The 24,625-nt window shown below is 44.6% G+C and overlaps 2 protein-coding genes and 1 long non-coding RNA gene across 4 annotated transcripts in view; 2 read left to right on the top strand and 1 right to left on the bottom strand.

The window, feature by feature from the left end:
• Positions 1 to 1,246, top strand: part of LOC100760025 (pre-mRNA-splicing regulator WTAP) — a 28,343-nt gene extending 27,097 nt beyond the window's left edge. The window contains exon 8 of one of the 2 annotated variants that reach the window (XM_027401089.2): positions 7 to 1,245. In XM_027401089.2, the coding sequence (XP_027256890.1) occupies positions 7 to 590 (584 nt within the window). In that variant the 3' untranslated portion in view covers positions 591 to 1,245. Of the gene's footprint in view, positions 1 to 6 lie in introns of both variants that reach the window. The other variant, XM_027401087.2, reaches the window with a different exon arrangement.
• Positions 1,247 to 2,992: 1,746 nt separating this feature from the next.
• Positions 2,993 to 8,562, bottom strand: LOC107979858. Its single transcript, XR_004768484.1, has 2 exons — positions 8,322 to 8,562; positions 2,993 to 3,181 (listed from the first exon to the last, which is right to left on the bottom strand). It is a non-coding gene; the product is annotated as an uncharacterized LOC107979858 (long non-coding RNA).
• Positions 8,296 to 24,418, top strand: LOC100760000 (acetyl-CoA acetyltransferase, cytosolic). The gene is made up of 9 exons (XM_027401090.2): positions 8,296 to 8,428; positions 8,914 to 9,048; positions 11,467 to 11,648; positions 14,085 to 14,202; positions 17,303 to 17,446; positions 18,772 to 18,894; positions 19,783 to 19,937; positions 22,941 to 23,051; positions 23,446 to 24,418. The coding sequence occupies exons 1-9, from the start codon at positions 8,374 to 8,376 to the stop codon at positions 23,614 to 23,616; spliced, it is 1,194 nt and encodes a 397-aa protein (XP_027256891.1). The 5' UTR covers positions 8,296 to 8,373; the 3' UTR covers positions 23,617 to 24,418.
• Positions 24,419 to 24,625: the final 207 nt, after the last annotated feature.

A 24,625-nucleotide genomic window follows, 5' to 3' on the forward strand; every position in this document is an offset into this window, starting at 1 on the left:
GCACAGAACTGAATGACTTCATCATTCAACTTGACGAAGAAGTAGAGGGTATGCAGAGCACCATTCTAGTTCTTCAGCAACAATTGAAGGAGACACGACAGCAGTTGGCGCAGTACCAGCAGCAGCAGTCTCAAGCTTCAGGCCCAAGTACCAGCAGGACTACATCTTCTGAACCTGTAGATCAGGCAGAGGCCACAAGCAAAGATTGCAGTCGTCTGGCAAATGGACCAAGTAATGGCAGTTCCTCCCGCCAGCGGACGTCTGGGTCTGGATTTCACAGGGAGGGGAACACAACTGAGGATGACTTTCCTTCTTCTTCAGGGAATGGTAATAAGGCCTCCAACAGCTCAGAGGAGAGAACTGGCAGAGGAGGTAGTAGTTACATAAACCCACTCAGTGCGGGGTATGAAAGTGTAGACTCTCCCACGGGCAGTGAAAACTCTCTCACACATCACTCAAATGACACAGACTCCAGTCATGACCCTCAAGAGGAGAAAGCAGTCAGTGGGAAAGGTAATCGAACTGTGGGTTCCCGCCACATTCAGAATGGCTTGGACTCAAGTGTAAATGTACAGGGTTCAGTTTTGTAATATTTTTCCAGCAAATTTTTATACAGTGTCATTTAATTTGGGAGAGGATACTGTCAAATTAATGCATACTTTTGTCACAATTTGCCTTTTTGTGGGTGTGTTTTTGTTTGGTTCCTTTTTTTTTTTTCTTTTTTTTTTTTTCTTTTTTTATTGCTTCAATACCTCTGCCACTTTGAAAATCGTAACAGTTAATTACTTTGAACATTGCTAAAAGAACATTTTGTGTAGGGTCAAGTTATTTTTATATGAGTTAATGTGAAGTTGTAAATGGGAATCTATAACAATGATGTCTGTATAAATCTGTGTCTATCTAGAAGCTGTGTTGTGTAAGGGCATTCTTCTTCATGCTGTTATAGACTTATGCACCATTCAGGCTTGTTAGAGTAGATGTGGGTTATGACTGCCAAGTTTGCCCAGTACAGTAGTTTTTATCACTAAAAAGTTGGACTTGGAGTCCTATAGTAGTTTCAGTGTTAGATAAAGTTTTTCCACCATCTGTGCATTCATCTTTAGGTGACTGAATGTTTAAGAAATCTGTGTGCATAGTTACTAAGTTTTTATGAACTGTTGTGTCCTCCTGTTAATGCATATTGCCCTGTGACTCCAGTATATCTCACCTGTACTGACCAAACCTAAATAAAAATTTTTATTATGACTCCTCTGTTTGTTTTTCCCTTTTGTTTTGGGTGTGTTTAGCAGTAGCTCTTTATTTTCACTGAATTGCTAAATTCCTACTTATCCTGTAACATATATAAAGATCAGATTAAAATCTTACTGCACCTGATTTTTAATTTGTACTTTGTTTTTTTGGTGATTTGTTTTGTTTTGTCTTTTTTTGGTTTTTTGAGACAGGGTTTCTCTGTGTAGCTTTGGAGCCTTTCCTGGCACTCTCTCTCTGGACCAGGCTGGCCTTGAAGTCACAGAGATCTGCCTGCCTCTGCCTCCTGAGTGCTGGGATTAAAGGTGTGCAGTGCACCACCAATGCCTGACAATTTGTACTTTTTTTTTTCCTTGCAGAATGAAGTAGGAGTTTATGACTGCAGTTCAGTTTTGTTTTTTCCCTTGATTTAAAAATCTCATTTTTGGGCTGGAGAGATGGCTCAGTGGTTAAGAGCACTGACTGTTCTTCCAGAGGTCCTGAGTTCAATTCCCAGCAACCACACAGTGGCTCACAACCACCTTGAATGAGATCTGGTGCCCTCTGTTGGCACGCAGGCACAAGATTGTATACATAAATAAATAAAATAAATACTTCTTAAAAAAATCTTTTATGTTTTAGTTGAAGAGCATTTGTTCTTGAGATCTGATTTCAGGGAATTGGTGTATCTTTAAGAGTCAGGGATGTTTGTTTTAAAGCACTGGCCAACTATTGGTTTTCTTAAACAGCATCCCTGCATAGATTATAAGGAAATCTATGGGTGTGAAGATGTGAAAAGTTTTGTAAAGGGTTGTTGCAATTTGTTTCACTGTTAGTATAAATAGTAGTACGAAGTATTGAGGTCTTAAGGTCTCTAGATCTGCAATTTTTCATAGATGGTTATGATGAAACGTTTCTTCTAAGAACAATGGGATTCTTAGTTAACTTATAATCAAGGAACTTTAGAGTGAAGTTTTAACACTTGAAACTGAGATACCATTTCTTGGGAAAGAACTGTATTTTTGCTTGCCTAGCTGGCAAGTATCTATGTTCTTCAGAGGCACATTAAAAATACTGTGCTGTGCTGGGTAGTGGCATCGGCACATGCCTTTAGATCCCAGTACTCAGGAGGCAGAGACAGGTGGATCTAGGCCAGCCTTATCTACAGAGTGAGTTCCAAGACAGCCAGGACAAAAAGTAACCCTGTCTCAATAAAACAAAAAGACTGCAGTATTTAAGCTTTTGTCTTACATGAATAAAGCCTATATGATTTTAAATAAATTTGTATAAAATTAACCAGTTTGATGTATGTTAAAAGATTCCCTTGATTTATGAAATTCTATTGGGCTTTGGCTTTATTTGTATATATACATATCCTTTTACCCAATTTACACAAAAACATGGCTTTTCCTAGTCTATTGGCATGTAATCATTGGCATGCAAAAGGAAATTGTTCAACAGCAGTGTAACTATGACTAAATCTAATATAGGCTTATTAGTGTCAAAATAGTGTCACATTTCTGTTGAGTCTACTTTGCAAATAATTTAGGATTTATGGCTGCATGTGAGGTCAGCAGTCCTAATTTCTGGAATTGGATGCTTCACTTGGGGAAAGGTGATGGATGGATCCTGTCCAGGTTAAGTGGTTTGTGAAAGTAGTAAGATTGAGTTCTGGCATTACTGGTAATCTTCTCAGATGATCAGAGCCCTGCTGCATAAAAGATCGTTAGCTGAGTTGGTAGAAATGAAGCGTTTCAAGCTCACGTTGGGTATCAGCAACAGACATTTATTTCTCACAGTTCTGGAGGCTGGATGTGTGAAGTGATTTTGATATACTGGCTGATTTGGTTCCTGGTGAAGATCTCAGCTGTATCTCCACAAGGTAGAGAAGTCATCTAATTTCTCATAGCCTGTTCAGGAGGGCTTGGTCACTATGATCCAAAGGTCTCAACTCCTAACACATCAGTGGGGAATAAGGTGGAAGGGATACATCACTCAATGTGCAGCAAGTGTCAAGCACACAGTAAATGTCAGCCACTGTTAAATCCTGAAGTCTCTGCTCTGGTGACAGACCTTTGTCAAGCTACTACTCAAGTACAAGTTTGATTTTGTTTTCCCTAGCTGTCCTGGGAACTCAACATGAGAGATCTGCCTGTCTCTGCCTACTGAGTGCTGGGATCAAAGGTGTGTACCACCACCTAGCCAAATACAAGTTTTTACTTGATAACTTACCAAATAAGTTTGAATAGTAGTTTTTTCTGGTGTTATAGGATCTTGTAGTTCCATTAAAAAGAAAACTGTTGCCTCCTAGCCACAAGATTAGAATCTGTCTCTGAGTGGAAACACGCCATTGTCCTCTCCCTTAAGAATTAGTGCAGTACAGCTGGGCAGGTTGATCACCTGGCTAAGGGAACACTGCTTAAGGCAGACCTACCATAAGGCATGCAAAGGAATAATTACACCTTTAATGAGATAATGTAGTTTTCCTTCTAGAATTTCTGCCCTATAGCAGTCAGCATACAGAGCCACAGCCAGGCAGCTTCCTCAATTGGCCTGCTATCTGATTTACATGGTCTAAGTATGCTTTCTCAATACTGCATTTCCTCTCTGGAGCCCCCTACCTCCCTTTAAGAAAAAGATTTATGAGTTTGAGGCTAGCTTGGTCTACAAACAGAGTTTCAGGACAACCAGAGCTGTTACACAGAGAAACCCTGTCTCCAAAAACAAATCAAAACAAAAAAAGGTTTATTTCATGTGAGTAGTGTTTGAATGTAGGTGTGTGTATCACAGGTGTGCCTAATATATGCTGAGGTCAAGCGGTCATCAGATCCCCTGGAACTGGAGTTTACAGGCAATTGTGAGCTTCCTGCCATATGGGTGCTGGGGCTCTTAACAGATGTACCATCTCTTCAGCCCCCATACTCCCTTTTGCCATGTAGCAGCCTGTCTACCACATGGCCTAACTCTGATGATACTGCTTTCTCTTTTCCTCTTCTCCCCACCAGTGCAACTGCCAGAACTTTGTCATTGTCCTTTTCATAGAATGTGGTAATGACACCTTCAATACTTCAATAATACTAAGGCTGCTCTTTAGAGGAATCATTTAGTGTCCCTGATAATATCACTTCAAAGCTGGCCGGCCACCCAGCTGAGCCCAGCCCTTAATGTTTTCCTGCCTGTGTGTGTTCACCCTTTAGAATAAAAGGAAGGAAGGAAGGAAAGAGGGAGGGAGGGAGAGAGAAGAAGAAGACAACGACAACCTGGGGAGGACAGTCTTTGAGGTTGCTATGCTATTTGGAGATTGTACCTGGAGAAGATCAACGAGATGGCTATGCAGTAACTGAGATTATAAATTATAAAAGCGTTAAGTATATAGTTAAAAATGGCAGGCTAAGACAAGCTTGGTTAAATACAGTCCTTGGAAGCAATTTGAAGACGGGTGTGGCTAGTAGTGGAGTGCTTGCCTAGCATGATCACAGCCCAGGTTATCCCTGGCATGGCCAAAAAAAAAAAAAAAAAAAAAAAAAAAGGTTTATGGACAAATGGAATTAAAAGCACTGTTAAGTTCAACATTGGAAGACGGTTGTCATATTCTCAGTTTGGTGAATGAACAGTCATGGTGGTTGTTATCTGATGTTGTCTAATCAAAACACTTTGAGGAGGTGAAGCAGGATTGAGAATTCAGGCCATACTGAAGCTACTGTCTCAGTGAATGCTATTCCTGGGAAGATGAATGTAAGCATGTGTCAAAGTGCTTATTAAAGAGACTTCAACAGATGAGCTTGTCCTCTCAACTGTATTTAACATGGCTTTTTGTAAAACAATATTCACAAAACATTTTTCTGACAGACTTCTGCAACAATTCATGAAACAACCCTAGAATGACTGCAAGACCCATTCAGGACAGTCAGTAGCACTGTTAAATGCTTTTTTCTTTTGCCAGCCTATAAATAAAGGTGTTATTTAAGAAACTATTCTAGGGGCTGCAGAGATGGTTCAGCAGTGAAAAGCACTTACTGATCTTGCAGAGAACTCAGATTTAGTATCTAGCATCCATGAAGTGGCTAACAACCATCTATAACTCCGGTTCTAGAGGATCCGAAGCCCCCTCTAACCCCCACAGGCTCCTGCACACATGCCATGCACACACATACACATATTTAAGAAGAAAAAGCTAGGCATGATGATGCATGCCTTTAATCCCAGCACTCAAGAGGCAGAGGCAGGCAAATCTGTTAGTTTAAAGCCAGCCTTGTGTACAAAAGTGAGTTCCAGGACAGCCAGGGGTACATGGAGAAACCATGTCTCGAAAAACAAACAAAAAACCCACAAAATTTTAAAACACCAACAACAAAATTATTCTAGCTCTGCTTCCTGTGTGGATTGAAATGTGAACAGCAGTTTCCTTTGCCTGTTGCCATGCTGGACTCTATCCCTTTGCAACTGTAAACCAAAGCAATAAATGATTTCTTCCTAGGAAAAAAAAAGAAACTATTATTCCTTTCTCCATTAAAATGCAAGTTTTAGCTTGCATTTTAGCTCATGCATAGCACTCTCGGTAGACGTTGTAAGGAGCTACAAAGACTTCTCAGTGTTGCTGTTCGTCATTCAACAGCGGTCAGCTTCTTGAGATTTTCTCCTCTGTTGGTTCCTGGTAGAGCCTCCAGGCAGGGGACAAGTGAATGCACACCTTGTTCCTAAAAGAATAGATTCCTACTCACTTCTTCACGTGTGGAGGCCTGAGACTGGTGTCAGAGATCCTTCTTAACTGCTATTCTACTTTTGTGGCATTTCAGTAAAGCAACGGCTAACCAATACAGCCTATCTATCTAGCCAGCTTGATCCAAGGGTCCCTGGCTTACCATGAGACTAGAATTGTAGGTTGACCCCCACATCCACCCAACATCTACATGAGTTCTCGGAATCCAAACTCTGGTTCTCGATTGCACACATACTTTAATCGCTGAAAGAACTCCATAGACCGTGTTCTTCTTATTAAAACAAACAAAAACGAGGTTAGAGTAGCCCAGTCTACACTTGAGCTCCTGACCCTCCTCTGTCAGTTTTCCAAATGTTCAGATTATAGGCCTGAGGCCACCACACCTATTTATTCTTATGCACAGAGCAAAAGGTATATACTAGTGTTGCTCAGATTAACTGCCTCAAATGTGCTAGGCACATATAATAAAACAGTATAAGGGATCAAGAATACTTGGTGTAGTGTATAGAGGAAACTGGGAACTAAGAATTATATGTTTAAGTAAAAAATAAGATTAGGAATAAGAGCTGAGGGGACACCAAAGATAGCATTTAGGAAAGCTTCCTGGAAGAAGTACAATCTAAGTGAAGTGCAAGAGATTTCTAGCTTCACCACAGAAGGCTACACTCACTCACTGAGTCTTCAGATAGAAGAAATAAGCCAAAGAGGTAGATATAATGACTTTGGACTAGATATGATAAATTTTATATTTTTACAGAAAGTTTAAATAGAGAGGACCAGTCTGCTCATAGGCAACAAGGTTAGAGAGGATTTCAGAGCTGCCAAAATAATGGGTGGTAACTGAAGTGATGGAGTAGACACGGTGCTTCCCGGGGAACTGCTACAAAATTGGGGAAGAGGCAGTGAGAGTAACCCCACAAAGGGGACTAAAGAGTAGCCAGAGTCGTGGGAAAACAGAGGCCTGGAGAGAAGGCACAGTGGTTTAGAACACTTTATGCTACTGCAGAGAACTGGGTTTGGTTCCCAGTACCCACATGTTAGATCACAACTTTCTGTAACTCCAGTTTCAGGGGATCCAGGCATGTATGCAGAGGAGAAAATCTCAAGAAGCTGACTGCTGTTGTTGAATGAGCAGCAGCAACACCGAGAAGTCTTCGGCTACCGAGAGCTATGCATGGGCCAGATGGAAGCTAAAATCATGGATGGAGAAAAGAATAATAGCTTCTTTTTTATTTTTCTCCTAAGAAGAAATCATTTATTATTTGGGGGTTAGGGCACTTAACTGATCTTCCAGAAAACCAGAGTTCAATTCCTAGGACCTACAGTAGGGCAGCTAACAATCTGTTTTAACTCCAGTCCCAGGAGATCCAACAACCTCTTCTGGCCTACTCAGGCACTGCATGCAGACACAGTATACAGACATACGTGCAGGCAAAACATCTATGTACAAAAATTAAATCTTACAAAAATGTAATAAGCATGAAGCATGGGGAAATCCCTTGCATTTCTTGGACTGGAGGGAACAGGGAACACAACCCAGACTACTAGACTTAGAGTGAGCGCTTGTAGTAGAGAGGAACAGTGATTCCAGACCCTACGGATTTCTCTAGAAGGAAACTCTGTTGTTCTCTTTAACCCCATTTGACCCATCTACATCTCTCAAAATATTTTTCAATTTACATTTACAGGAGGAGGCCCCAGCTTATGTCAGTTTGTTTTCCTCACAACCCGTGGCACCTTACTCTTACTCCGCTGTCCACTGTTCCCACTCACTGCGAGAATTGCCTAGAAAGCCTTTCCTTCCAGCACAGGGTCGTGACTTCCTAAATAGGTGACATTCTCTGTGGGCCAGCAAGCTGCAGAAGCAAACCAACATGACTAGGCAGACACAGGCAAGTAGCAAGTCTGACAAAATGCCTTTGGCTGAGTAAGAAGTCCGAAAGGGTTTGAAACAGCAGAGATCCATTGCCCTGGTGATCCATGACCTAGGGATGTCAGCACTGAGGAGGAAGGGGCGGGAGGTGCCTACCCAGGAAAGGCTAGGCGAGGCTCTCTGAAGTGTGTCACCTGGAGGAGACCCCATCCAGGTCGACACCCCTAGACCGTTTACACGGACCCCACCTAAGACCTCCAGACCGTCTGCACACCCCATCGCTCTCCGACACCCCTAGGCTATCCCCGGATTGTCTACCCCCCACCCTGACCAGCACTACAAACTGCGTTGATGCCACCCCATCCAACACAACCAGAACCTACATGCCAACCTCCTCCGGGACTTGGGCCCGCCCAGCGTGCCGCGCAGGCGCGTGGAGGCGGGGCGTGGAGGCCGTAGCCCCGCCCCCAGCACGGCTTGTGAGACAGAAGGAAGTTTTACCTCAGTGGCAGACGGCTCCTGGCTGACGGCTGGCAGGAAGCAGGGCGTCGGGATGAGTGCAGGCTCGGACCCCGTGGTTATCGTCTCTGCGGCGCGGACCGCCATAGGTGAGTGTTCCCCGGCCTCCGACCATGTCCCCGACAAGTGCGCGGAGAACCGGGCTCACGCAGCAAGGGAGGGGGTGGCCGGCCCACCCGCCGCGGACTCCACAGACCTGTGCCTCGCGCCTCGCCCGCGGCCCCGCCCGCGGCCCCGCCCCTCGTGCTGCGATTGGCTGCATGCCGTAGAGCCACCGCTCTGCCAGACTCACCCATTGGCTGCCTTTGAGACGCGCTCTCTTTCCTGATCCCTGATTGGCCCGCTCCGCCAAGCACCATCGGTCACGCTGTGGTGGTGAGGGCCCGGAGCTAGTGGTCTGAGCAGGGGCTGAGGCAGGCTTTGGCCTCGGCATTGTCCGGCAAGTCCCCATCACCTTTGCCCGCCCCGGCGACAGCCGTTTTTGTATGGAAAGCATGCGGTTACACCCTACTCCTCGGTGATGCTCAGTGTGCTCCTGGCTCAGGTGCCGCCCCTCTACCCTGTTCCGTTGTAGGCTCCTTCAATGGTGCCCTGTCTACTGTGCCTGTCCACGACCTCGGGACAACTGTCATCAAAGAAGTCCTGCAGAGGGCCAAGGTGGCCCCAGAAGAGGTGTCCGAGGTCATATTTGGACACGTTTTGACCGCAGGTAACTCCTCAGTAATCCCAGGAGAGATCAGGCTTATTAGAAGCATACCATTTATTTGCAGGCGCGCGCGGGAACACGCAGGAACACACAGGAACACGCAGGAACACACACACACACCACCGAACATGGGAGAGATCAGGCTCATTAGAAGCAGACCATTTATTTGCACTCTCTCTCTCACACACACACCACTGGACATTTCTTTCTTAGAGTTCCCTCTGCCAGGATTCTCTCTGTCCCTCCTCCTTCCCCTAGCTGAGGTCACAGCTTCTTTACAAACTTCTTCCCTGATGATCCTAGACCACCCAGCTGTACCGCCTTTGCCTTGTTAGAAGCAAGGCCAGCCTGGTGCATGGGATATGCATAGTCCTCCACATACCCCTAAAATTCCACACATTCAATCAAACTGTGGGCCTGGCACTGTGCCAGCAGCAGGAAGGATGGCTGTAGCAGAACAGGTATAGCCTTGTCCCCTTGTCATGAGCTAGGTTGTTTCTCACTCATGGGGACTTCCTCCCTCCCTGGAGGAAGATAGGAGAGCCTGAGAATGCCTTCACTTTCCTCTGCTCCCTGCTGGGTTTGTAGACAGTGACAACTGACCTTTCTCTGTTGATAACTGACATGGGCCTGGGTGTGTAGCTCAGTGGCAGACGGCTCCTGGCTGACGGCTGGCAGGAAGCAGGGCGTCGGGATGAGTGCAGGCTCGGACCCCGTGGTTATCGTCTCTGCGGCGCGGACCGCCATAGGTGGTGAAGTGTGTGGTTAGCATGCGTGTGGTCATGCATTCGCTGTCCTGCCTTCCCCTATGCTCCCTCGGCATACATTTGAATTGATTGTAGAGATGATTGTTACTATTCAAAACCAACTTCTCCTCTTACTGAGAACATTTGTAGGTGTGCAGGTTGACTAGGTTTATTTAATTTGGTTAAACTGGGCAAAGAGACCCAGTGACCTCTCACATCCACCTTCATGGTCTAGAAGTGAGATTAAACTTTAGAGGGCTGGAGATTTATTTGTGCTTTTAAACAGTCTGGTCAGTTTACTGCCCCACCCACTATTGGCCCATTGTCTGGGTCTCTCTAGCAATATGGTCTGACAAGTTGTCAGAGTATATGAAACCTTTTTCTAGGAGAGAAGTTCCACATCTGCCTGCTACCAGACTTTAGCTTCTTCCTTCTCTCAGCATGAGATTCCTAGGGTTCTTACAGTTTGGGGGTTCATTGTTTCAGTAGTGTGATAGACTGAGGAACACAGGTGTCTCTAAAACATATCTTCCTCTCTTCGAGCCTGAAGAGATGTCTCAGCAATTAAGAGCTCTACTGCTCCTATAGAGGACCTGTGAGCTCAGTTGCTAGCACCCTCTTGGAGCCTTATAGCCCCCTTAACTCCAGTTCCAGGGAATCCAGCACCATCTTCTGGCCTTCAAAAGTACCAGACACCCTCAAACATGCGTGCGTGCGTGCGTGCGTGCGTGCGTGCGTGCGTGCGTGCGTGCTCTCCTACACATATTCAGGTAAAACATTCATATACATAAATAAATCTTTGGAGGCTGGAGAGATGGCTCAGAGGTTAGGGGCACTGATTGCTCTTCAGAGGTCCCAAATTCAATTCCCAGCAACCACATGGTGGCTCACGACCATTAATAACGAGATTTGGTGCCCTCTTCTGACATGCAGGCAGAACACTGTATACATAATAAATAAATCTTTAAAAAAAATAACAGAAGCCAGGCATTGGTGGCGCATGCCAGCCTGGTCTACAGAGCGAGTGCCAGGAAAGGCTCCAAAGCTACACAAAGAAACCCTGTCTCGAAAAGGCAAAACAAAAATTAAAAAAGACACAAATCTTTGACTAGCCTCAAATTTATTGTGAACCTTCTGCCTCGATTTGCAAACTGCTGGGATTACAGGTGTGAGCTACCACACCAGCATGGTTTTCTATATAGCTTTTATGCACAGATTTCCTCTTTCAGTAACTGCCCCCCTTTTCTTCCTAGGTGTTCTGTGCCAAGTTTCTAGGAGCAAATGCTCTACATGTCTGAATTACAACTTGTGTTTACTAGCTGGCTGTCACCTTTGGTCTTAATGACATTTCTTGCCAACTGGGAGGAAATGTCAGGCCCTCTAGAAATGAAGATCTTTAGGTTCTATCTTAGGTATTAGAAACTTGTTTGTGGAGGAGGAGGAGGAGGAGGAGGAGACTTCTCGCAGAAACACATAGGAATTTCACACGCTGCCACCTGTCCCAGGTCTAGAGTGGCAGGCAGAGAGGGAAACAGGCATCTGTGCCTCTGTGAGAACTTAGCTGGCCTGGACAAAGTTGGCAGGCCATCTCCTCGAGAGCATTTAGCCTACACTTGTACCCTGATATGTACCTTTCTCCTTGATGGCCTAGAGGCTTCTGTGTTCCTTGTTGCAGGTTGTGGGCAGAATCCTACTCGACAGGCCAGTGTGGGTGCAGGGATCCCCTACTCAGTTCCAGCATGGAGCTGCCAGATGATCTGTGGCTCAGGCCTCAAGGCCGTGTGCCTTGCAGCCCAGTCCATAGCCATAGGTGACTCCAGCATTGTGGTGGCAGGAGGCATGGAGAACATGAGCAAGGTAAGTGCAGGGATGCTCACCATCCTCCTCGCCTAGGATGCAGCATGTCCCACTGAGAAGCGCACTGAGATTGACTCAGCATGGACTTCTTTGTGAATGCTCATTGTTCCCCAGGTTGGAAGAGAAATCCTGTGTGAAGAACAGCCTGTCATCCAGGCAGTGGAGGCAGAGTATGACTTTTCTAAGCTGTTGTTCCAGAAGCATCTACAGTGTTTTTTGAAGTGAACCCACAATAGTTGCTATCCCTTCTTACAATGTAGCTGAGGCTAGTTCAGGCCTTACTATGTAGCCTTGGCTGGCCTTAAGTGCTTGCCTCTCCAGCTCTGCCTCTTGAGTGCTAAGATTACAAGTATATGCACTTTTTGGATTTTTGCATATTTTCCAAGTACCCAAAACTTTTTTTTTTATAAAAGTTACCTTCCTTATAATTTTAAAACTTTGAGAAAGCTCCTTTTTACAATGCCCAAGAGTTATAAACATGTCTATTACAGGAAATTCATTACAGAGCACTAAGAAGGATTATTCCACGGGCAATTAACTAACTTCTGAGAGGTGTCATCCTTAGGAAGTTGACAAGGTCATTAAGGCCACCTAAATCATCCACATTTATAACTCAACCCCTCTACATGTTACTAAAGAATAAAAATTAAGATAGTCCAATAAAGGAGCAACTGCTCCTGACCAATATTCCTACTTAGGCTCCTGATTTTCCGATTGAGATGAAATAAAAACGCTTATCACCCACATTACTGTGGAATGGGCAGATGCCCCCATTCCCAGGTAGCGGTCAGAGCACAACTGCTGGAGTAGATTCTTTCCTTCTGCCAGGTGGGTTATGGGGATTGAACTCAGGTCACCAAACCTGGTACAAATGCCTGTGTCCACTGAGTCATCTCACTGAAACTGCCTTCCTTTGTTTTTATTTTTTTCCCCTTTTGTTTTCATTCATTCATTCATTTATTTGGTTTTTTAAAACAGGATTTCTCTGTGTGGCCCTGGCTGTCATGTAACTCACTTTGTTTGAAGCTGGCCTCAAACTCAAAGATCTGCCTGTCTCTGCCCCTCGAGTGATGGGATTAACGGTGTGCACTACCATGCCCTGCTCATCTTTTCCCCCTTTTATTTAGGGTCCCATGTAGCTTAGACTGGCCTGGAACTCCACATGTATTCCAGGTTGGCCTCAAATTCACAGAAATCCACCTATCACTGTCCACACCAGTACTGGCACTACCTTTTTTGGACAGATTAAACATTCTTTAAACAGAGTAGGACAGTGGAACTCATAAGCTCTGTTGTTTAAAACCCCTAGATCATACTAGATTGAACTTACAGAGAGAATGCCCCACAGCTGAAAGTCTTAGGGCAGCTGAACTCAAACAGGTCAGGTAGAATTCTGTGCACCTGAAGCAGCCTGTTCCTAGACACAGCTCATCAGTTCAGGGTACATGCATCCCTAGACACTGTTCTACTTTTGACCTGGAGCTAGAGCTCAGAACAGTCCACACACAAATAATCAAGACCACGATCTGCACACACAGCACAGGGACAGATCTCCACCACTTTAGATCCCAGACCAGAGGGAAACAGGAGCCAGGCTAGCTTGTCTTTGACTTGCTTTCCCACTGTGAGGGAGAGTGGAGTCACGTGTTGCCACTTGACCTTCTTGTCATGGCCCTTGGTCAGGAGGGACTCCGGGGACCAGGCTTTGTTGATCTCCTAGAGGGTAGAACATGTAAAAGCCACCAATGGAGAAGCATGCCCAATCCCTGCTGTTTGGGAGGCTGAGAAGCATGTGAGACCAAAAGCTCAGGACCAACCTAGATCACACAGCAAGACCTTGTCTCAAAAACCAACAGAAAGAACATGGCTGACTTCATGGGGAGCTGACCCCTTCCAGGAGGCTTGTCATCCCCATCTGTCTCACCAAGTGCTGTCCTTCAAGCTGGCACTACAGTAGAACAGTATCTTCTTCCTATTGAAGCAGCTCCAGGTCTGACCTTGGAAGCCACTGAGACCCAGGGAGCTCAGCCACTGCAGAGCTCAGGAGGAGGCAGGCCAAAGGTCACAAAGTGGGTGGAGTCCTTCTGGTTGGATGTACTAATGTGCAGAACTGCACCTGGGCTGTTGTGTATGGTCACACAAGCCAATATGGTGTCAGTGCTGTTATTCCCAACTTACATGTTTGAGGGAGAAATAGAAATGAGCAACTTAAAGAGGAATAGACTCTTAAGAGAAGGCAGGTGGGACTGTCTGCTAATGCCAAGAGGTTTCAGGCCCTGACCTGGGGAAGCAGGTAGTGGGGAGAAGGGCTTGATGGGTAAATGAAGAGGAGGAAGCACTGTCCAGACTATTCTGAGTCTGTGTGGGATCCTAAGGACCCTAAGGAGAGTATTAATGACAACCAAGTCTAACCCTGCTCTTACTTCCTGTTTCCAGGCCCCTCACTTGGCTCACCTGAGAGCAGGAGTCAAGATGGGTGAGATGCCGCTAGCTGACAGCATACTGTGTGATGGTCTTACAGATGCGTTTCACAACTATCATATGGGCATCACAGGTGAGGCTGATGTGGCTGCCAGCACTAGCTTTAGAAAAGTTGACAAGAGCATGTGACCGTGAGACTGTTAGCATAGGCTCTGAGTCTGGTGGCCATCAAGCTACCATACTGTCCAGCGTCTGCTTTAGTCAGGAAGCTGAGGCATATAGTAGCTCCCAGAGAGTCCTGGGATATGTTTTGTGTTTGATGCTTTGTGGAGCTTTCCTAAGTGGCCTGTGGTCTGCTTTGACCTGATTCCAGAGCATTTGTCCCAGTTGTAGATGTCATGGATCAGAATACAACTTTGATGGCTGGACCTTACACACAAGAAAGGAGAGAGATCATGCCTTCAAGTGTATGCAGCTCACTCGTTCTATCCTTAACATCTCTTATGTGCCTGCTGAAATGACCCACATTGTACAGGCAGAGGGCAGATGCCACTACAAAACAGCCACAAGATAACATTAAATTGAAGAAAAACAGGAAAGCTAAAATGACAGATTTTCACCAGATTTTTAGGTCACAAGAGCAAAAAAAGTGAAACAGTAATGGAAAATTAAGTGAGGAAACTGAACGGGCAGCAAGTGACTTCCTGAAAGGCACATTTTGCTAGTGCCATGGCTGAGCTACTAGGACAAAGAAGACTATTGTCAGACAGATAGCTCAGTGGTCAAGAGTACTGGCCTTGTTGCAAAGGACCTGAGTTTGGTTCCCAGAACCCACATCAAGGGGCTCACAGCCATCTGTAACTCCAGTTCCAGGGGATCCTGTTCCTTCTGGCCTCCACAGGCATTACCTGTACATACTGTACATAAGGTAATTCAGCGCCACATATACACATAAATAATAAATTAAAAAATATTTAAAGAACTTAGCCAGGCACTGTGGCACACGCATTTAACCCCAGCACCTGAGAGACAGTGACAAACGGATCTTTGTATGTTTTAGAGCCGCCTCATCTCCATAGTACTCTGTGAGTTTTTAGCTCAGTCAGGGGAATACAGCACATTTAGATCCTGTCCCAAAAACAAACGACAAAAGAAAACCTTAAAAACGTGATTATTATGTACCTGCATGAATGTTCTAGTTCAGGGGCTGGAGAGATGGCTCAGCAGTTAAAATTAAAAGCACAATTAAAAGATCCAATGCCCTCTTCTAATCTATGTGGGCATCTGGCACTCATATAGTACATTGACATACATGCAAGTAAAACACTCAAGCATAAAAGGAAATAAATAAATTAATTTTTAAAAAAGTGTTTCAAAGTGGCATGTGCCTTTAATTCCAGCACTTGGGAGGCAGAGGCAGGCGGATCTATGTGAGTTCGAGGCCAGCCTGACCTACAGAGTGAGTTCCAGGACAGGCTCCAAAGCTACACAGAGAAACCCTGTCTCCAAAAAAAAGAGAGGTGCTAGCCCATAAGCTAGTTCTTCTGGTAACACAGTTTTGTATTATTAGTCATGTGTCTAGGTCAGCAGTTCTCAACCTATGGGTCGTGACCTCTTTGGGTGATGGAAAGACCTGTCATCTGCATATCAGATATTTGCATTATGATTCATAAAAGTAGCAAAGTTACAGTTATGAAGTAGCAATGAAATAATTTTATGGCTGGGGGTCACCACAGTATGAAAGGGCTGCAGCATTAATGAGGTTGAGAACCATTGGTTTTGCTCCTTGTTTTCCTATGAAGCAATTGGAAAACCAATACTTTGACTATATATAAATATAACTTAAACAGAAGGAGCATTTGACTGTGAGTTAAGTAAACCCTGAGCAGTGAATCAACTTGTTCAGAAGCTGGCAGCAATGGCTAAAGTTCAGTGAGAAGTATCAGTCATATGAATAGGGTAATAGGAAAAGGCTAAAGTGTAAGCAAAAGAGATACTGTATTCAAGTGTGAGGAGGTCTTGGGAATGTGTCAAATGGACTCCAGGCTCTCTGTTCCAATGAGAGCACCAGCAGACCATGGAAGGTGTCATGAGTCTTGCCTGGATCTTATCCACCCTAGTGTCTAGCCAGTTTCTCAGACTACCTGCCTGAACATCACCAAGATGATCATTAAAAATTTAGATTCTGGGGCTGGAGAGATGGCTCAAAGGTTAAGAGCACTGACTGCTCTTCCAGGGGTCCTGAGTTCAATTCCCAGCAACCACATGGTGGCTCACAACCATCTACAATTCAATCTGGTGCCCTCTTCTGGCATGTAGGCAGAACACTGTATATGTAATAAATCTTTAAAAAAAAAAAAAATTAGATTCTGAAACTAGGGATATAGTTTCATATTATAGCACTTGTTTAGAATGTGCAGTGTCTTGGGCTCCATCTAAAACAAACAAACAAACAAAAAACATGTAGAAACTTCATCTCCAAGGGCACCAAGCATAACTGATTATCCATAACCAAGATAAACTGATTATCACCTGTGCTGACAAGTCATTTTTCAGTAAGGAAACATAAAGCAATGTGATGGAAGAGAGAGGCCCCTACTCTTCAGAACTATGCAGCCATGGGCTAGAGAGATGGCTCAATGTGTTCGGGTCCCAGCAACCATGTCAGGTGGCTTAGTTCCAGACATCTGATGCCATGTTCTAGCCTCCTCAGGCAGCTGCACACATGTGCACATAGAGATAAAATAAATGATATTATCAAACTTAAGGAGCACAATGGCCTGCAACTCACAGAGATCCCACTGCCTAGCTTGTGTGCCATCATGCCCAGCAAACTGGCTTACTTTTCACTCTTATGACAAAAAGTAACATTTGAAAATAAGCCAAGAAACAGTACTAATGTTAAACTTCCTGACTTAAAATTGTATAAAAATGAGAGAAAACCTGCCATAGTTCTCTCTTTCCACCATGTTCATCCCAAGGGTCAAGCTCAAGCCATTGTGCTTGGCAGCAGACATCTTTATACTGTGAGTTGTCCACAGAGGGAGAGACCTGTGAACTTCTACTTTCCAGACGGTTCCTGTAGACAGTGTTAACTAATGAGCTAATGGTATCAGTGGTGAATCTGGATACAGATTTCTGGAAGTCTGCAGACATAGAAAGGGAAAGAGACTTAAATGTAAGAAGCTTGAGACAGCATTCATGAATATGCTGTCTTTGCCTTTTCTTCTCAGCTGAGAATGTGGCCAAAAAATGGCAAGTGAGTAGAGAAGCCCAGGACAAGGTTGCCGTTGTGTCCCAGAACAGGGCAGAGCATGCCCAGAAAGCTGGCCACTTTGACAAGGAGATTGTGCCAGTGTTGGTGTCTTCTAGGAAAGGTGAGTATGGAGACCACAGGAGACATGAGCCTGTCCATAGATATGAAAAACCCAGTAACACCCACAAGGATGGTATATAGGGCTGTTGGGGAACTTTAGCCTTTACATGTTGTTGTTGTTGTTATTGTTTTTTTAATTTAAATTAGAAACAAGCTTGTTTTACATGTTAATCCCAGTTCCCTCTCCCTCCCCTCCCCCACTGACTTCCTATCTCATCCCCTTTCTGCTCCCCAGGGAGGGTGAGGCCTTCCATGGGGATCTTCAAAGTCTGTCATATCATTTAGAGCAGGGCCTAGACTCTCACCCATGTGTCTAGGCTGAGAGAGTATCCCTCTATGTGGAATGGGCTCCCAAAGTCCATTCGTGTACTAGGGATACATACTGATCCACTACCAGAGGCCCCATAGATTGCTCAGACCTCCAAACTGACATCCACGTTCAGGGGTCTGGAACAGTCCTATGCTGGTTTCCCAGCTATTAGTCTGGGGTACATGTTGTTAAGGTGTAGACTTTATACATCTGAATGTGAGAGAGTAGATGATGATGTGTTGTTGTCTTTTGGGTTTATTTGCTTGTTATTTTTGTTTAATTAGTTGGTTGGTTGGTTTTTCAAGACAGGGTTTCTCTGTGTAATCCTGACTGTCCTGGAACTCACTCTGTAGACCAGGCTGTCCTTGACCTCATAGAGATCCTCCTGCCTCTGCCTCCTGAGTGCTGGGATTAAAGATGTGGGTCTCCATGGGATATGGTTACACGGGAAACTGTCATCTTCAAATTGTCCACATCTGCAGTGTGTATCCAGTGGGCTCCATGAGGAGTGGAGCATCAGTTTGTGGTTGTCAGAAGATACAACTCCTCTATACAGTCCAAACAAAGCCTTTCCAGTTGCCCCCATGTGCACCTCACATCCATTTGCAGAGGCCATATCATGTTAGGTCACCATCCATGAACTGAAGCAGACAGGGTCTGCAGACAATTCCTTCATCAATAGCTGACATTCATGCCCAGATCACAGAAGGTGGACTGTTCCACTCCTGATCCACTCAGTTGTAGCCAGCTAAATGCAGTGCCTCAAACCCATGTGCATACATACAAATAACCTCTCCCTGGGAAGGCCTGTGGATTTGGAACACAATACTGTCTCACCAAGAGTTCTCATGGGGTAGCATGCAGTAATTCTAGTAATTTGCTACTGGAATGAAGCGGGTAAATGTGAATAAGCCTTTCTTCCACATGCAAATGCTCTTGTTTGAGGACTCCCCAGTCCTGGCATATTGCCTTCTCTGTACTCATCCTGGGTAACTAACTGCTTTTACTTTCTGCAGGTCCTACTGAAGTGAAAATTGATGAGTTTCCTCGCCATGGGAGTAACATGGAAGCTGTGGGCAAGCTAAAACCTTACTTTCTTTCTGATGGGACAGGAACAGTCACCCCAGCTAATGCATCAGGTTCGATTTCTGAAGGACATTGAGGGAAGTACTGACTCTGTTGAGGTCTACCCAGTGAATGTTTTTCTACGCAAAATTATGGGTTTAGGGGGAAAGCTTATAACTTCTATATGCTTGGCTATTTAATCTATACTTAGTGATTTGCTTTCTTGACATCTAGATTAAACATATAAGTGAAAAGAATAAAATTAAAACTACAAAGTTGTCTGGGCAATAGTAGTGCACACCTTTAATCCTAGTACTCTGTGAGTTCAAGGCCAACCTGATGTATAGATTGAGTTCCAGGATATCCAGAGCTACGCAGAAACCCTGTCCTGGGGTAGTGGAGGGACTCTGAAGTTGCCAGGGATGGTGAGGTACTCCTTTAATCTCAGCATTGCACCAGGGTTTTGTGAGGTTGAAGCAAGGACTTCAGAGTTTACTTTCCTTCATACTTTTCCAGCTCCAGAAAGTTCCCAGTATCTGTGAGTGATGCCTAGGCTTATTTCTTTATTTTTCCTTCCATCTCCCTTCCCCAAAAGGAAGAAAGGTCAATATCATATTCTAGACTTAACCTTTACCATTTCCTCTTTTTTTTTTTTTTTTTTTTTTTTTTTTTTTGGTTTTTCAAAACAGAGTTTCTCTGTATAACAGCCCTTGCTGTCTTAGAACTAGCTCTGTAGACCAGGCTGGCCTTAAACTCACTTTTGCCTCTCTAGGATTAGGACTAAAGGCCGCCACCACCCAGCAACCTTGACCATTTCTAAGTACACTGTGAAGTCTGATGAATCACAGCAAATGTCGTTGCCAACTTGTCAGTAGCTTAATGCTTTCAGGTGGAAAAGGTGGTGGCCCTGGGTATGTACCTGACGTAAAGAGCACCACAGAAACCAAGTCACTTGTTTACAGGAATAAATGATGGTGCCGCTGCTGTGGTTCTTATGAAGAAGACAGAAGCCGAGAGTCGGATGCTGAAACCTTTAGCAAGAATAGTTTCCTGGTCACAAGCTGGTGTGGAGCCTTCCATTATGGGAGCAGGACCAATTCCAGCCATAAAGCAAGCTGTGAGTCTTACTCTGTAGTCTTTCAGCTGTTTGTTTTGTTTGTGACAGATTTCTTTGTAGCTCAGGCTGCCTTCAAACCTACTGTGTAGCTTAGGACAATCTTGAACAACCTTGGACTCATGGGCCTTCAGCCTCTTTCTCCCAACTCTTGAGGTCACAGGTCCATACCTGCATATCTGTCTGCTCATCTCTGTGACCTCCTCCCTGGCTTTGGTGATGCTCTGAGGACAACTAACTGTAGCTCTGCACAAGCTCCTCTTACACGCATCCCTTCACTCTGAAGTATAAGGACATGCTTGATTCTGTTACTGCTACCAGCGCGCATATATATATATATATATATATATATATATATATATATATATATATATGCTTAAGTGAATTTAGTTCCCTCCCTGACATTTGGGTCATATATTTATGTAAGTACTTGTATCTTTGGGTTTGTGTGAAGGTGGAGGACACATTGTTGTTTCATCTTTTAAAAAAGAAAAAAAAAATTCGGGCTAGAGAGATGGCTCAGAGATTAAGAGCACTGACTACTCTTTTAGAGGTCCTGAGTTCTTTTTCCATATGGTGGCCCACAGCCATCTATAATGAGATATGGTGCCCTCTTCTGGTGTGCAGGCATACATGGAGGCAGAATGCTATATACATAAACTTTTGGTGGCCCACACCATTAATCCCAGCACTTTGGGGGCAGAGACTAGCAGATCTCTGAGTTTGAGGCCAGCCTGGTCTACATAGTGAGTTCAGGACAGCCAGGGCTACACAGAGAAACTCTGTCTTGAAAAACAAACAAAAAACCAACCTACATATTTGAAGGTTGGAGAGAAGGCTCAGTGGTTAAGAATACTGGCTGCTCTTCTAGGAGACCTAGGTTCAATTCCCAGCATCCACATGGAAGCTCACAACCGTCTGTAACTCTAGTCCCTAGTTATCTCAGGCCCTCTTCTAAAATCCACAAGTACCAGGCATGTATATGGTGTATTTGCATACGTACAGGCAAAACACTCACACAAAAAATTTTGAATACATATTTTTAAAGCCCATGTTTGTGTGTGTGTGTGTGTGTGTGTGTGTGTGTGTGTGTGTGTGTGTGTGTGTGTGTGTGTGTCGGTTGCAAGCCAGGTCAATCCAAGGCTTCTCAGATGCCCAGATGATAGGACAAAGGGAACCTAGTTTTGTGTCCTTGCCCAGGGACGTATGTGGCAAGTTTGGAGCTGGAGTCAAGACCTTGAAGGAGTTAGGATTCCGCTCCTAGAAACTTGTTTTTTTTTTTCCCCTCTGAAGAAACTAGAATTATCAGTCCCAAGGCCATTGTGTGCTCCCTGTGGCACACTTGAGATACCCTGTGTTCATTCCCCTTGTGCAACATTGCTTGGCTAACTTCCTGCTGACCTTTGTTTCATTGTTTCATTTCTCCCCTAGAAACTGTATATAAGGTGCTGCACTTATTTAAAAGCTTGCTTAGCATAAGACATAGCTTGTATAAGACATCCTGGCCTCAGCTTTCCTGTCTTCTTACCCTCCTGGTCATCTGATCTAGGATCCTGTCAGTGTGTGTGTGTGTGTGTGTGTGTGTGTGTGTGTGTGTGTGTGTGTGTGTGTGTGTGTGTGTGTGTGTGTTTAGGCTTGATGCACATGTGGAAGTCAGAGGACAACTTGCAGGAGTTGTTCTTGCCTTATACTTGTGGAACCTGGAGAACTCAGGAGTAAGGCCTGACATGAAGCGCTTTTATTCATTGAGCCAAATTGCTGTACCCCTCCTCTGTATTTTTGAGACAAAGTCTCACTATAGTCTGAAATTTTCCAGTCAGGCTAGGTGACTGTCTGGCCCCAGAGATCTGCCCAGTCAGCCTTCCCAGCACTGTGATCAGAGGTGAACCACCATGCCTCATGGTTTTTGTTTTTGTTTTTGTTTTTCAAGACAGGCTTTCTCCATGTAGTCCTGGCTATCCTAGAACTTGCTTTTTAGACCAGGCTGGCCTCCAACTCATGGAGATCCTCCTGCCTTTGGGATTAAAGGCATGCGCCACCACCACCCAGCATCCTTTTTTTTTTTTTCCCCAATGTGGGTTCTGGGGATTGACCTCAGGACATTTGCACTTCATCTGCTGAACCTTTTCTCCTGCCCCAGGTCATTTATTTTTAGTTTTATTTTAAATACATGGGTGTTTTGCTTGTATATATGTCTGCAAACCACTTGTGTGCCAGTCGGAAGTGTTGGGAGAGTTACAGACTGTCTTATGACAGTGAGTGTGGGGACCAAACGTAAGTCATCTGGAAGAGCATCAGGTGCTGAGCCATTTCTCCAGCCCCTAGACTTTTTTTAAAGTCAGATCCAAGTGTGGTGTGTTACCTGCACATAACAGATGCTGTTTGTTTCATCATTCCGACAGTTTAAACTTTCTCCATTAAGGGGTAGTTAGAGTATATCCTTTTGGTTTTGAGGCTGGGCCTTATACTGTATAAATTTAGACACTGTGCTTCCTGAGCTTCTGAGGTGCTGAGATTACAGGTGTGTGTGTGACCACATCTACCAAGAAAACACCATCTGCCTTTTGAATGGAGTCAGCTTCACTTAGGAAAAATGTTTGTCCCTGGGCTCAGATAGTAACAATCCATACTGACAGTGGTTTCAGGTGGGGTATCACTATGCAGGCTGACTGTAGCCTCTACAGCCCTTGGTTTACAGATGGAAGCCTCCAAGGCACACCTAACTTCATAGGCAGTTTACTAAGAGGTGTGTCTTTGAGGGGTATATCACATATATCATGTACACCCTTTCTTCCTTTTTAATCAGTGTGTGTGCAAGCATGCAGGTGCCCATGGAGGCCACAAGAGGGCATGTGATGCCATGGAGCTGGAGTTACAAGGACTTGTGAGCCCTCCTCATGATAGAGCAGCTAGTATTCTTAACCACTGAGCCATCTCTCCAGCACCTCATGTCTATACCTTTATGTTAGTAATGAATGATTTGACTTTGGTTCCTCTTTCCTGTAGGTTGCAAAAGCAGGCTGGTCCCTGGAGGATGTTGACCTGTTTGAAATCAATGAAGCCTTCGCAGCAGTGTCTGCTGCAATAGCTAAAGAACTTGGATTAAACACTGAGAAGGTAACCAACATCAAGTTGTGTGGTTTGCCAGCAAACTTGCACAATCCATACTTAAGGCCATAAAAAACAACAAATGAGGTCATTTCCCAGGACCAGTCACCTTGGCAAGAGATGAACAAATACTAGTTAAGTTTCAGTTGACTTATTTGTTGTTTTTCACAGCAAAGAACTTAGTATGTTAGTTCACGATGAATAGGACATTTCCAGAAACAAGGGAATCAGCAGGTGTCACAGACAGTGTTTACTCCTAAGCTTTACAATGACATTGGCGGGGGGGGGGGGGGGGGGGGGGGGGGATATGAAGTGCCAGCATAACACTGAGAGGAGAAAGATAACTGGGGTGTTAGCCTGTGTCCACAGAAGCCTGACTTAAAGATCCTCTCCTTCCCTGTAGGTCAACATCGATGGAGGAGCCATTGCCTTGGGCCATCCCCTGGGAGCATCTGGCTGTAGGATTCTAGTGACCCTGTTACACAGCCTTGAGAGAACGGGTGGGACTCGTGGTGTGGCAGCCCTGTGCATTGGGGGTGGGATGGGGATAGCAATGTGTGTTCAGAGAGGATGAGCTGCTTGACAGCCATTGCCCTTAAAGGATTCTTGTTAAATGAGTGAAACACTAACTAATGTGTGAAATCAGAGGACCAAAATGAGTGCAGGAACCCAGGTGGATAGCTGTTACACAGCTGTACTTTAATGTGAGATACCCAAGACTTCATTGCACCTGACACTGCTATAAATAAAAGGGAAATCCAGTCAGTCATCAAGGGCTCCAATGTACAGCGTTTTCATAACTTAGGGTCTTTATTTTCTGGGTATAATGTTCTCTGATCATTGTTTTGTTTTGTTTTTGAGACAGGGCCTCACTATGTAGCCTCAAGATTGTTTGGTAGACCAGGCTGGCTTTGAACTCCCAGAGATCCACCTGCCTCTGCCTCCTGAGCACTGGAATTAAAGGTGTGTGCCATCATGCCTGGACCTCAAAATGAGCCATTCAAAGAATGGTGATTGGGGCTTCTGTTGCAAACTTCAGGCTCTTCATTTTAAATTGGTTCAAATACCTCTCCTTCCTTGTTGTCTTCTGGTTTCCCGTTGATCAAATCAAGACCAATCTTGTAATGGTGAAAATGTGACTCAATGACCAAGCTGATGCCGTTGTGTTCCAGGTATTCTAGACCAAAAGGCTGTGGGCATTCTAACAAGTGTACCCCTGGGAGTAGAAAAGTGAGCAGCAGGCAGTTTCGATGTATTTATTTCTCTCTGCTCCTTACTGGATAGAATGTTACCTGCTTCAAATTCCTACCTTGACTTCCCCAAAATGATGGACTGTAACCTTGAACTGAGAGCCAAATAAACTCTTTCCTCTCTTATGTTGCTTTTGTCAAAGACTTTTATCAGGACAAGAGAAATAAAGCTAGAACATAAGAATGCACTAAGGACAGGCAGCATGAACAGAAAAGTCATAGTTACAATATGTAACTGAGAGGTACAGCCAGGGAGGCCTGGAGCAAAAGATGGGGTTGGGGCAGGCAAGCAGAGTTCATTTATTAGGGACATTTCTAACAAGCCTCTATGTT

Source organism: Cricetulus griseus, chromosome 2 (assembly GCF_003668045.3).
Source record: "Cricetulus griseus strain 17A/GY chromosome 2, alternate assembly CriGri-PICRH-1.0, whole genome shotgun sequence".
Classification (NCBI taxonomy): Eukaryota; Metazoa; Chordata; class Mammalia; order Rodentia; family Cricetidae; genus Cricetulus; species Cricetulus griseus.

Excerpts from the sequence above, each read along its gene's own strand:
- LOC100760000 (XM_027401090.2), top strand. The coding sequence starts at position 8,374 with ATGAGTGCAGGCTCGGACCCCGTGGTTATCGTCTCTGCGGCGCGGACC. Across the intron at positions 8,429-8,913 it reads TGCGGCGCGGACCGCCATAG|GCTCCTTCAATGGTGCCCTG; the intron begins GTGAGTGTTCCC and ends GTTCCGTTGTAG. Across the intron at positions 9,049-11,466 it reads TGGACACGTTTTGACCGCAG|GTTGTGGGCAGAATCCTACT; the intron begins GTAACTCCTCAG and ends TCCTTGTTGCAG.